Here is a 12,836-nt window from a genome sequence, read left to right as displayed (position 1 = left end):
CCATCTATTGTCAGTGACGCATTACCTCTACTGCACTCCGTACACAAAAACGAAGCCAAGGTCGGGTAACGTGTTCTGTTTATGTATTCAAATGTATATATTTTGTGGTCTACCTTTTTAGGTGAAGACTCCATTTCTGAATGTTGAGACATTTATCCTCAACAGTGTCTGAAATGTCACAGTTTCATGTCTGTGACATCAGGAGTGAAGGTGAGGTCATCTGTGGCAGTGCTGTGGTGCTCAACAAGTTACAGAAGGATTTTTGAACTCTCACAAAACTAATATTTTTAATAGGTTAAATAAGGCAAGCATATTAATGTATTATTTTATGATCTTTACTATCCGGTAAAAAACAAACAAACTTCAAGACATGTTGAGGAGGTCATTTAGCCATTTGAATCAGCTGTGTTGGATCAAGGACACATCTAAAACCTGCAGGACACCGGCCCTCGAGGCCTGGAGTTTCCCACCCCTGTTCTAAGGCGAGGTATTCCCAAAGGAGACCCGAAGAGATCATTTCCCTTTTCCTGACACTTTATGGTGAGTTTTTTTTTTTATAATAATGCGTGTTTTTAGCTATGTCAGTGGGTTCTGGCCCCCTTATATATAAGGCTTTCTCCCCATTTATATTGTTTTTTAATCTACGAGTCATGTTTGTAGTTTTTTGTTGCACTACAGCTGTTGGAGCCATGTCGTCTCGTCTCTCTGTACACTGTGTTTACAGTAGCGATGGCAATAAATTTTGATTAGACTTCGGTGTGCTGACTATAATTGGAGTCACTTCAGCAGACCTTTCTACTGTGTCGGTGTTTTGAATGCCTGTGCTTCACCTGTTCTTCACTCTTAGTTTCAGTCTGTTTTTTTTCCCTCAGGCTTGTTGGTAAGTGCAGTAGATTAAATGCGTCACTAACTGTCACACAAGATACTGATCGGGTCTTCCCAATATCTTGTTCTCCTCAAACAACAAGCTGTCTTCCATCACACCCGTTGTCAGAGCAAGAAAGTGTCCAAGAAAACTGAAGAAAAACAATAAATACATGTTTGTTTATAAAAATATCTGAGAAAAGTGACTGAGATCTCTGTGGGAGTGGAGCAGAGCGCTTCCTGGTGGTGCTGTGCTGCAGCTGTATTGCGTAGTGATGAGAGGTAATTGAGCTGTGTAGCTTATCTGAGGCTGGACCATGTCCAGTTTTCCTGCTGTGAGTTTGTTGGTGGTCAAGTGTGATCTAAAACCTGCTGTAGAAGCTGAGTTCAACTGCCACAGTAAAAACACTATTGTAAGGAAGTTCTATTCAATTCATGCGCCAAATTCATTAACCCAGTGTGACTGGAGTCCCCACAGACATTTTTCCATTCATTTTGCCTGCATGAAGCGTGAGAATGCCTCTCAATATTTGTTCTACGACACATCCCGTGTACATCCAGAGAAGCGGAAGGCTGATGGAGCCGTCCGCATTCGATTCTCAGGGCCATACTTGTGCATACATACATACATACAAACTTGTGACTTTATCACAGGGTCACATGAAAGCATGTAATAGTTTTCATGTGACACAAATAAGTCACATGACCTATGTTGCATTCGAAGGCAATGGGATATACTACTGCATCTCCAAAAATTACAGTGAAAAAGTGATTATTTTGGCAATTTCATTCACAATGGTGATTTTCATATATTCTATATTAATTACACACAAAGTCAATATTTTCAAGCATTTTTGAAGTTTGCTTATAGCTCAAGAATATTAGAAATGGAGTATTTCAAACTGTCCGAGATACTGCACTGAGGTCTTTATCATTTTAGAAAATTTCTATTCAAACCACAGTATCTGTCTCAGTACACAATCACAGTCATGGGGAAGACTGCTGACCTGACGGCTCTCCACATGACGATCATTAATATCCACCACAAGGAGGGTAAGCCACAGAAGGTCACTGCTGAAAAGGCCGGCTGAGTGGAGAGTTTTTATATGTCAAAGGATAAACTTCCAGGAAGACGGCTGCATTAACAGAGTTCATGTTTCTATCTAGCGATGCCGGTGCAAATTTCCTTTGCCAACAGGACTGACCTGACTACAGCTCCACCACTACTACCACATGGTTGCCAACAACGCTATTACTCTACTTAATTGTCAAGCCAAATCACATGACCTAAACCCCACAGAGACTCTATGGAGTATTTTCGAGGAAGATGTGAAAACCTGATCCAAAAATCCACACGAAGTTGGCATCAGAGCAGCTTCAATAGGATCTTAGCAGAGCCACACTTTTTCTCCATATTCTATTTTTGTGAGATGCACTAATAATTAAAAACTTTGTATACAGCAGTTCAAAACCCCAAAATACTCCCCAAAGAAAAATTTAGTTCACAGTGACGAAGGCAAATCTTCTCTCTTTTAAAATGCAGGTATTTGGGTTTTTGACTATTCTCGATCAAAAATAATAACATTAAACATTTGCAGATTTTTATCGGCCAAGTATATATTCATCTACACCTGCAAATTCTTCCATTGGGCACACACGGGTGGCTATGACTTAAGAGGTAGAGCAAGTCACCTTCTAAATGGAAGGTCGGTGGTTCGAGCCATGGCTGCTCTAATCTCCAATCCAAATATCCACGGGCAAGATATTAACCCCAAGTCGCTCAAATGTGTGTGACTGTTAGATAGAAAGCACACAGCAAAGTGTTTGTGTGAATTCGTGGACGAGGCAAGTCGTATAAAACGCTTTGAGTGCTCAGAGTAGAAAAGCGCTACATGAGAACCAGTCCACTTACATCGTCTTTCTACCGTCTCGCAATACATTTTACAATTTTTGATGGATGGTCATATTGTGAAACAGAAGATTGTGCCTGCAGTTTTTTGTGCTGTACAGTGAGGTATGTACGTAGTGTCAAAGTGTGTAGTGTAATAACTTTATCTATCCTGAATTGTGCCAAATGCAGGAAAATGGGGAAAGACCAGTAACTCCAATCACACTGGGATGCACCGTCAGCTAAATAGTTTTAAGTTTCTCATTGAACTTTTTTGTGCAACTATATCTTTTAACGCCATTATGGCACTTATAGAACGCATAAGATTATTATTACTACTACTATTATTATTATCATCATCATCCAACGGCTCCAGATTGTCTCAAGGCAAATATGAGGGATTTGAATTGTTTAACTGGCACTGAGTAGTTTGGCAAAGTCTCCACCTGACATACTGTTGTGATGCTGTATTGTGGACCAGTAATACCTGTAAATATAAAAGTAGAAATCTGTAACATAAACTAGACGGAGGCAAAGGAGAACCACTGAACTTTGTGGCATATGAGGTTGTTGGAGTGTGTGGAATTTCTTCATTTTAGCTTAATCTGTTCGGTTTAGTAGGTGAAGGTAGATGCGGTTTAAAGCGGATAAATCTCATTTCAGACTCTGAGGGGTCCTTTGACTTCAGCGGGTTTAACATCCTGTTAGCTTTGGTTACAACAGGATCATGCTGCCCCACTCACCCCCCACCCCATGTTCCTTCCTTCACTGGGGTCAGTCTGGTCCTGTTGTAGAAACAGAGGCTTGGGGACCCTCTCCATATTGCCCTCCAGCACTATTACCTCCTCCACCTTCAGATTCCTCCTGACTAGGGGAGGCCTCATCACTGGGACCACCCCTGGATGTAACTGAAGCGGTGGTAGTCTCAGGAGAGGCGCTGTGGGCTTCCTGGGGTGCGCAGCCTGGGTGGTTCTTGCGGAAATGCTGGTTGAGGATGGCCTGGAAGGGGAAGCTCTTCCCACAAACGTGGCAGTGGAAAGGTTTGTTGCCAGTGTGCTTGCGGATATGGTACTCCAGCTGGTCTTTACGGGTGTACTTCTTCCCACAGATGCGGCAGACAAATGGTGTTATACCCATATGTAGGCGCATGTGACGGTCTAGGCTCCCTTTCTGGTTGAAGGATTTGCAGCAGTAGATGCAGGTGAGGCGTGGATTGTAGCGGAACCAGCGATCTCCTACCTGCTCCCTCAAGTAGTCCTCATAACCGCCCATATCAAACGTTGTATGCTCCTCTCCCTGATGGGTAGAATGAAATGCAAAATTAAACGTTAACATAGTGGACACCATGACAGAATGAATCAAATAAGACTTTAGATCATTTTAGATAAACATGCCCTGAACAAAACTGTCCTCCTGCATCATGCTCTCTGTTGTCGGTCAAATTTGCGTTACCTGAGTATGTTAATGTCCGTAAGAAACTGCCAACAGATTTCTCTTTTAAAAAAAGTGAAAACTTATTATTGTAGTGTCTTTATGTTACAACATAAAGCACCTTGAAACAACTGTTGTTATGATTTGGTGCTATATAAATAAAACTGAATTCAAACTATAATAGATTCCTTGGGACATCAATCATCTCGTCAACGTAAAGACCAGATGTTGTTAGCAGTGCGTACGGGTACAATGAGGCCATACACACTACTAACCCACATTATGACGCAAGCCTGTGATGATATTTTTTTTCTTTCATTTTTAGTGAGTCGAGCCCTCAAAGGGTGGATCAGTTTTTCCATTTACACTGACAGTTGTATCGTTTATGATAACGTATATCAGTAAAGACTTTCAACTCAATTTAATTCAATATGTAATTTAAATGTACCCTGATTGTTTTGTATTACTGCACAATAAGGAGATTTTAAAAGTCCTTTAAAAGGTTAGATTCAGCAGGAAAGGTCCAATCAAAAGTTTAAGACCACTTGAAAAATGGCAAAAAAAAATAAATCATATTTTGCATGGTTAGATCTCAACAAGGTTCCAAGTAGAGCTTCAACATGCAACAAGAAGAAATGGGAGAGACAAAGTGTTTTTGATGGTTTCCAATGTTACTGGAATGGCAAGCAGATCCCACCTGAGATGTTTTCTACGCGCCACAGTGGCGGGGGCACCATAACTGTCTGGGGTGCTTTTTCCTTAAATGGAACAATGGAGCTTCAGGAGGTGTAGGGGCATCAAACGGCCGCTGGCTATGTCCAGATGTTGCAGAGAGCATCCGTCATGACTGAGGGCCCTCGTCTGTGTGGTAACGACTGAGTTTGTCAACAGGACAATGCTACAGTACACAATACCCACAATGCAAGGGATTTTTTCCAGGAGAATAACATCACTCTGTTGGACCATCCTGCGTGTTCCCCTGATCTGAATCCAACTGAGAACCTTTGGAGATGGATGGCAGGGGAAGTTTACAAAAATGGACAACAGTTCCAGACAGTAGATGCCCTTTGTGCAGCCGTCTTCACCACTTGGAGAAATCTTCTCACTCACCTCATGGAAAGGTTTGCATCAAGCATGCCGCAACAGATTTTTGAAGTGATCAACAATAACGGCGGAGCTACTCATTACTGAGTTCATGTTTGGAATGTTGATTTCTGTTTTAGGGGGTTTTCTGGTTTTTTGCCGTCTTAAACTTTTGATCAGCTGTAAAACAGCTTAGTAAAAACTACGCGTTTTCAATAAATTGTATGCTCAAAAAAATGTTTTGTCTCACTCCCATTTCTTCTAGTTGAATGTTTAAGCTCTACTTGGAACTTTGTTCAGATTTGACCAAAACTGACTTTTTGCCATTTTTCAATGATGTACAAAATGATCACACATTACTTTAATTTTTGTTGTTATGGGATTCAGAAAAAAAACAGTGCTTTTCTTTAGGTTGTTGCATATCTACAGGAAGAGTCTAGTGATCCTTTATCATGACTAGGCTGGTAATCACTAAATAGACTCTGTATCTATTTAAGAACCACTTTGTAAGCCAGTAACCACGAGCCACTGGGTTTCCAGTTTCTTTGTAAATCATTACATATTACTATATAAGCTTAGTGAAGTTGTATTTAATAATTAAATAACACATACCAACAGGACACATATAAATTTAAAAAAAGTATTTATTATTGACTTCATATATCTAAATTTCTTTACTGTGTTTCTCTGTGATTTATGTCCACCCTAGAAGAGTCCACAGTGCTCTCACTTTCAGTGTGAACACCGCACTTCCTCATTTGGCCTTGAGTGTAACAAAACATTCCCAATAAGGTGTCAAACGTAACATAAGAGAGCAAGAAAAGGTGAAAGAGAGTGACAGGGACAAATGTGACACATCTCCATATTGCTGACTCTTTCCTGGTAACTTCCTCCATGTTTCTTATCCACGGAAAAGAAACATGGTGTTTTAATAATTTCAGTTGTCTGTAAAAGAAAAAAGAAAAAAGAAAAAAAAAAAGGTTGGTCTCTACTGGCTTACTAACTATGACAGTTTGTGTTTGTACCTGTGAGTTTGGCTGTCGCAACTCATCTGCCCTGCTAGGAGACTCGCTCTTTGCTCTCTGACGTTCTGTGAGGACGACCACGCTGCCAGTGGGACTAAACCTGACATCAAAAATCAGTTAATTTAAAAGGAAAGGGGAACAAAACCCACACACAAATCATCATCATCAGGTGTCTGCAGACCAGTCAGTGAACCATGGAGGAATATCTTAGCTATGACTCACCTGTCTGTCTCGCTGAAGCTGGAGGATGGCTGGATACTACGGGCCCCCAGCGTTCCTACTGGTCCAGTCACCAGTGTACTGCGTCCTGATGTGTCAATCATCACCGTGGCCCCCTCTTCCACTGGCCCTCCCTCCTCCTGGTGCTCTTCTGTTCCAATCCATTCCTCCATCCTCTCTGTTTTTATCCTGATCCCATCCATGCTGCTCTCCTCAGCGCTGCCGGTCCGTTCTGGTTCACTGCTGGTCTCCACATACCACTGACCAGCTCGGTTGATGCGTAGTATCGGTTCTTTGCCTGCTCTTCCACTGGTGGTCCCTGGCCCTTCTAGCCCACTGTGCTCCACCGCTGGAACTGGGCTAAGTGGCTCTTCTGCTGGACTGACTGCTTCACATGGCTCTGCACCTCCCCGTGGGCCAAGCAGCCGCAGACCACTGTGACCCCCTCCTCGCACCACAGCCTCCAATGTCCTGCTATTCCTGGAGCCCCGTGCCCCCTCCTCATCCCTGGACTCTTCGTCCAGGTCAGCCAGACTGATCTTAAGGTGGATACCCTCAAGAATTTGGGTGCAGCGGTCAATAATGTGCTGCATCTGCAGGAAGCTGGCAGCTGTCAGGTAGCTGATGATGTCTGCAAGCTGCAAGCAGAGACGGCCCGTGTAGCAAAAAGACAGCAGTTGCTCGAACACTGATGGATTACGGATCACTGTCAGTGACACAGTGCTCATCTGACTCAAAGACATGTGGTCCCGAAAGTATGGCGAGCTGGCTGCTAGTACGACCTTGTGTGCACGAAAGCTTTGGCCCTGAACATTGACCACAATGTCACAGAGACGGCCTTGAACACGCAGCTGGTTCAGGTGAGAAAGAACAGAGTTACTGAAGTCTGGGATGTCCAGCTGTATGCTGCCGGTACGCTCCATGCTGCAGCCTGCAGGGACACTGAAAACACAGCAACACATCAGTGCTGACCCACACCAGGACCTTTTTGCTTAAAACTGGCAAATGATTCCAGATTAATAATATGGGAGCTCCCTGTCATGCCAGTAACGTGGAAACCATCAAGGATACCCTGTTTTATTAATCTGATTCCAGATTAATAAAACAGGATGGGTTTTTTTCATCAATCTTCAATGACACAGCGACATTACTGATTGGGGGTGTTGTGACTAATGCTACCTTATCATGGAAAGCAAATCCGCAAAAAGCAAATACAAGTTACAGCCATATGGAATTTGCAGTGCATAATTCAGTTCAAGTTCTTCCACTGTTATCTTTTTCAATGTCATGTGCCAAAGTAGTGCAAAGAAAGCAAGTAAACTCTGCCCCTACAGAGTCGATTATCTTGTTAATAGTGTTACACCCTTGTCTGCGTATAACTCAACATACTGTAGGTCCTCTGAAAAGAAAGCCTCAAATCAGAAGTACTAAACTCCCTGGTGGAACTCTCAAAGGCACACCTCAAAGTAAATAAGGTGTAAATAAGTTGGAGAGGAAATGGCAGAAATTTAGAAGATCAATGATTAGCCTGGAAAAAAAGTTTGCAGTTCTATAAAAAAAAGCCCCCATGTAAAGCTAGAACATCGGACTATTCATCACTGACTGACGAAAAGACGAACAGCCCAAGATTTCTCTTCAGCACTGTAGCCAGGCTGACAAAGGGCCAGAGCTCTGCTGAGCCAAGAATCGCTTTAACCTTAACTTGTAATGACTTTGTGAATTTCTTGACAAATAAAATTTTTTCCATTATAAATCAATAATAACCATGTCATAGATGTATTACTATTTACAGCTACTTTCACTGATATTCAATTAGACTTTTTTCCTCTCCAATTAATTTTTCTGAGTTAACTTCAACAATCACTTCCTCCAAAGTGTCGATTACGCCCCATTCTAACAAGACTGCTCAAAGAAGTTCTTCCATTAATGCTTTGGCAATGTCTCTGTGGAAACTCTGGGTTAACTTATCGAATTGATAACCAGCTTTGTGTAACCTGTTCACCAACCGATGTTAGGATAAGTGAATCAAGAAAATGGAAAAAAAACCTTAAAAATGTTACACTCACTTTGTAGTAGAGCGCACAGACCCCATCATGCTGCATAACTGCCCAGTGAATACTTCAAAGTCGACTTAGCCGACTAATTGCTGATGTCTTCTCACTGGTCGATACAGATTAGTCATTTAATCCAATTGTTAAAATGTTAATTACCCAATGAAGGTAAATTATTGTGTCCTAAATGTTTGCACCCATCTGTCACCAGTTGGCGCATTGTTGTGGAGAAATGCCATAAATCTGTTAATCTTGGTCTCATCTTTTGTGAATGATAGTAGATACAAGTGGCGGACAAGGGCTTTCTCCAAAAGGTAGATGGGCTTTCCCTTAGCGATAGAGTGAGGAGTTCAGTCAATCAGGAGAGGTTCATAGTGTCAAGGTGCTGCACGTTTAAGGCATGATTCATTATTGAAGAATATAAATGTTATAAGAGTTTGACATTTTCAATTAAACGGTTCTCAAATCTACCTTAATACGCGAGTATTTCTTAGTTTTAGGCTAATGGGTTAGTTTAATTTTCTTCCACCATTAGTGGACTATTAAATCAGTCACCAGGAACATCCCTACTTGAAATCCTTCTACTTGCCGAGAACCATCATCTCTCAGAACCTAAACCTCAGCTCCTCCTCCCTCTACCCATCCCTTGTGTTGTTCTTCTTGAATTTGGTCTCCAGCTTCCTCCTGGTACGAGCTCTTGCATATCCTTAGCTTCGCCCTTAGATCGTGCGGCACTCTCCTCAGCTCTTTTGTTCCTGGACCTTTTCGTCTCTTTGTTCTTTCAGGTTACTACTGATCAAAGGCTTACTGTTCACAAAGCATACAGTGCTGGCTGGTCTGATGGTGTGTTCACAAAATTTGACATATTCTATTCTTTAGCCAGCCAAACTTTTAAAACCCATCTTCCTATGCCTCCACAGCCTCATCCATCCACCTTCTGACAAGTCCCATAGACACAGGTTTAATTTACAGTGGGGCAAAAAAGTATTTAGTCAGCCACCGATTGTGCAAGTTCCCCCACCTAAAATGATGACAGAGGTCAGTAATTTGCACCAGAGGTACACTTCAACTGTGAGAGACAGAATGTGAAAAAAAAATCCATGAATCCACATGGTAGGATTTGTAAAGAATTTATTCGTAAATTAGGGTGGAAAATAAGTATTTGGTCACCTCAAACAAGGAAAATCTCTGGCTCTCACAGACCTGTAACGTCTTCTGTAAGAAGCTTTTCTGTCCCCCACTCGTTACCTGTATGAATGGCACCTGTTTGAACTCATCATCTGTATAAAAGACACTTGTTCACAGCCTCAAACAGTCAGACTCCAAACTCCGCCATGGCCAAGACCAAAGAGCTTTCGAAGGACACCAGGAAAAGTATCGTAGACCTGCACCAGACTGGGAAGAGTGAATCTACAATAGGCAAGCAGCTTGGTGTGAAAAAATCAACTGTGGGAGCAATCATCAGAAAATGGAAGACATACAAGACCACTGATAATCTCCCTCGATCTGGGGCTCCACGCAAGATCTCATCCCGTGGGGTCAAAATGATCATGAGAACGGTGAGCAAAGATCCCAGAACCACACGGGGGGACCTGGTGAATGACCTGCAGAGAGCTGGGACCAAAGTAACAAAGGTCACCATCAGTAACCCACTACAACGGCAGGGAATCAAATCCCGCAGTGCCAGACGTGTTCCGCTGCTGAAGCCAGTGCATGTCCAGGCCCGTCTGAAGTTTGCCAGAGAGCACATGGATGATACAGCAGAGGATTGGGAGAATGTCATGTGGTCAGATGAAACCAAAGTAGAACTTTTTGGTATAAACTCAACTCGTCGTGTTTGGAGGAAAAAGAATACTGAGTTGCATCCCAAGAACACCATACCTACTGTGAAGCATGGGGGTGGAAACATCATGCTATGGGGCTGTTTTTCTGCCAAGGGGACAGGACGACTGATCCGTGTTAAGGACAGAATGAATGGGGCCATGTATCGTGAGATTTTGAGCCAAAACCTCCTTCCATCAGTGAGAACTTTGAAGATGAAACGAGGCTGGGTCTTCCAACATGACAATGATCCAAAACACACCGCCCGGGCAACAAAGGAGTGGCTCCGTAAGAAGCATTTGAAAGTCCTGGAGTGGCCTAGCCAGGCTCCAGACCTCAACCCCATAGAAAATCTGTGGCGGGAGTTGAAAGTCCGTGTTGCTCGGCGACAGCCCCAAAACATCACTGCTCTCGAGAAGATCTGCATGGAGGAATGGGCCAAAATACCAGCTACTGTGTGTGCAAACCTGGTAAAGACCTATAGTAAACGTTTGACCTCTGTTATTGCCAACAAAGGTTATGTTACAAAGTATTGAGTTGTATTTTTGTTATTGACCAAATACTTATTTTCCACCCTGATTTACGAATAAATTCTTTACAAATCCTACCATGTGGATTCATGGATTTTTTTTTCACATTCTGTCTCTCACAGTTGAAGTGTACCTCTGGTGCAAATTACTGACCTCTGTCATCATTTTAGGTGGGGGAACTTGCACAATCGGTGGCTGACTAAATACTTTTTTGCCCCACTGTAAAAACAGGAACATACTATGGTGTCAGTAGGACTAGATTATAGTCACCAGGCACTGCATCTATTAACAGCATTCTGCTTCGTATTTGCTATTCCCAAAGATTTCTATTTCACGATTCTCTGAGTGCTAAGTCTTTCACTTTTGTCTCTGAGCAGTCTTGTGTTTGTCTTTGCCTAGTATGCCTGTGGCTACCTAATGGTCAGGGAAGGGTTTAATCAGATACAGCCAGAAGTAATGGAAACAGCAGAGTTCCTCCAGCAAGTCTAATCTATGACGATTCCAATTCATCAGATGATTTTCAATCTTCATGAGGATAATGACATGCTGATTGGACAAAACTGATTTTATTCATGAGCAGCAGAATAAGAACCCTCTGGTTTATTTTATGGTGCACTGGAGTGTTGTCTGCTGAATCAGGTCCGGAGTTTAAAGTCAGAGTTCTTAGTGTCATCAAGAGGTCTCTTTTTACCATGGCAACTTCTGCTGAACACAAAACCTGGTTATGAGCAGGTTATGTTCCAACTTTCGATTTAAAATCAGCCGGGCCCTCCACAGTTTTATTCTTTTACTTACAGCATCTTTTCAGCAATTCTCTGTTGGAGAGTAGGGAATAGCCATGCCTTACTAACATCATCAAATGAAGCCCAACTGTGAAGTTACAGCAGCACAAACGGTCACTGGAATCTGAATGCATTCAGTTAGTGATGTGCAAACGTATACATGTTTAGTGGTTTTTACGCTGCTGGAATTACAGCCCACAGGTTAAAAAAGGCTAAAAAAGTCATCATCTACATTTGTAGGCCAATACTTTCCAATTAGTAAGATTAATTTTGCTCTGATCTGGTGATAAACTAAAGTGATTTCCATGTCTCCTGTACAATAGGCGATGGAGGAGCGTCAGACGTGAACACACTAACATTCAATGTTTCAGAGCTCTAATGTGCAGCTGTCAACAAAAACACATGGCAAGTTTTAGTTCACAAAATTAACAGTCCTCCTAAACATTTCTCTCTTATTTGCAGCACCAGTGTTGCAGCTCATTGTTATATATTTTAATATATTTCTTGTAACCTTTATTACCTGTTTGTCTGCTGATGAAACTTATTGGAATAAGCAATGCTCAGCTGCTGAGGAAGAAGAGTCAAAAGATACATTTTCTTTTCCCTGTTTTCTGTGAGCATGCACAGAGCCTGGACCTGAAAGCCCTGGATAACAAAGGATGCTGATAACCATTATCGCTGGCTGGGCTTTTAGGTTTTGTTAGTCGAGCTAATGCAGAGAAAGAAAGAAGGCTTGGCTGTGTTAAACTGCCCCGTAGCACTCAGTTAACTATCGAGTTATCCCATCAAAGTTTCCTCATGTTAGTTATACTTTACACATATTACACTAATCAACAATTACTATTCACTAAATAACTGCAGTTTTTCTCGGTTTCCTGTCACATTCAGTGATGCTGTGTTTTGTAGGTATGAAGGGCCATAGACAAACATGCTCGTAGGTACAGACACGTGAAAGGCCTACCTCTACCACACAGGGGACCCAGATCTTTGGTGGCTGCTTTGCGTTTTTGTGTAGTGTTGTGTCTGCATGGTTGTTATTGCATGTCTGTGTGGTTTTAAGTTTGGGTTTGAGGTTCATCCTCCGTCTGTAGTTTTGCCCCTCTGGAGTTGTTTTGCAGTCATTCTTCATATTTCTTTTTTTT

The 12,836-nt window shown here is 42.2% G+C and overlaps 1 protein-coding gene across 1 annotated transcript in view; it reads right to left on the bottom strand.

Annotated features, from left to right (window-relative positions):
- Positions 1–422: 422 nt before the first annotated feature.
- zbtb37 (zinc finger and BTB domain containing 37) overlaps positions 423–12,836 on the bottom strand; it is a 13,301-nt gene continuing 887 nt past the window's right edge. Inside the window, exons 2-4 of the mRNA XM_005734270.1 lie at positions 6,514–7,452; positions 6,292–6,391; positions 423–4,048 (exon numbers count right to left, since the gene is read on the bottom strand). Of these exons, the coding sequence (XP_005734327.1) occupies positions 3,527–4,048; positions 6,292–6,391; positions 6,514–7,433 (1,542 nt within the window). The 5' untranslated portion in view covers positions 7,434–7,452 and the 3' untranslated portion in view covers positions 423–3,526. The remainder of the gene's footprint in view (positions 4,049–6,291; positions 6,392–6,513; positions 7,453–12,836) is intronic.

Source organism: Pundamilia nyererei, unplaced genomic scaffold, assembly GCF_000239375.1.
Source record: "Pundamilia nyererei isolate P.nyererei 1_Seehausen unplaced genomic scaffold, PunNye1.0 scaffold00057, whole genome shotgun sequence".
NCBI classification, from domain to species: Eukaryota; Metazoa; Chordata; class Actinopteri; order Cichliformes; family Cichlidae; genus Pundamilia; species Pundamilia nyererei.
This window is presented reverse-complemented; position numbering and strand designations above follow the sequence as displayed.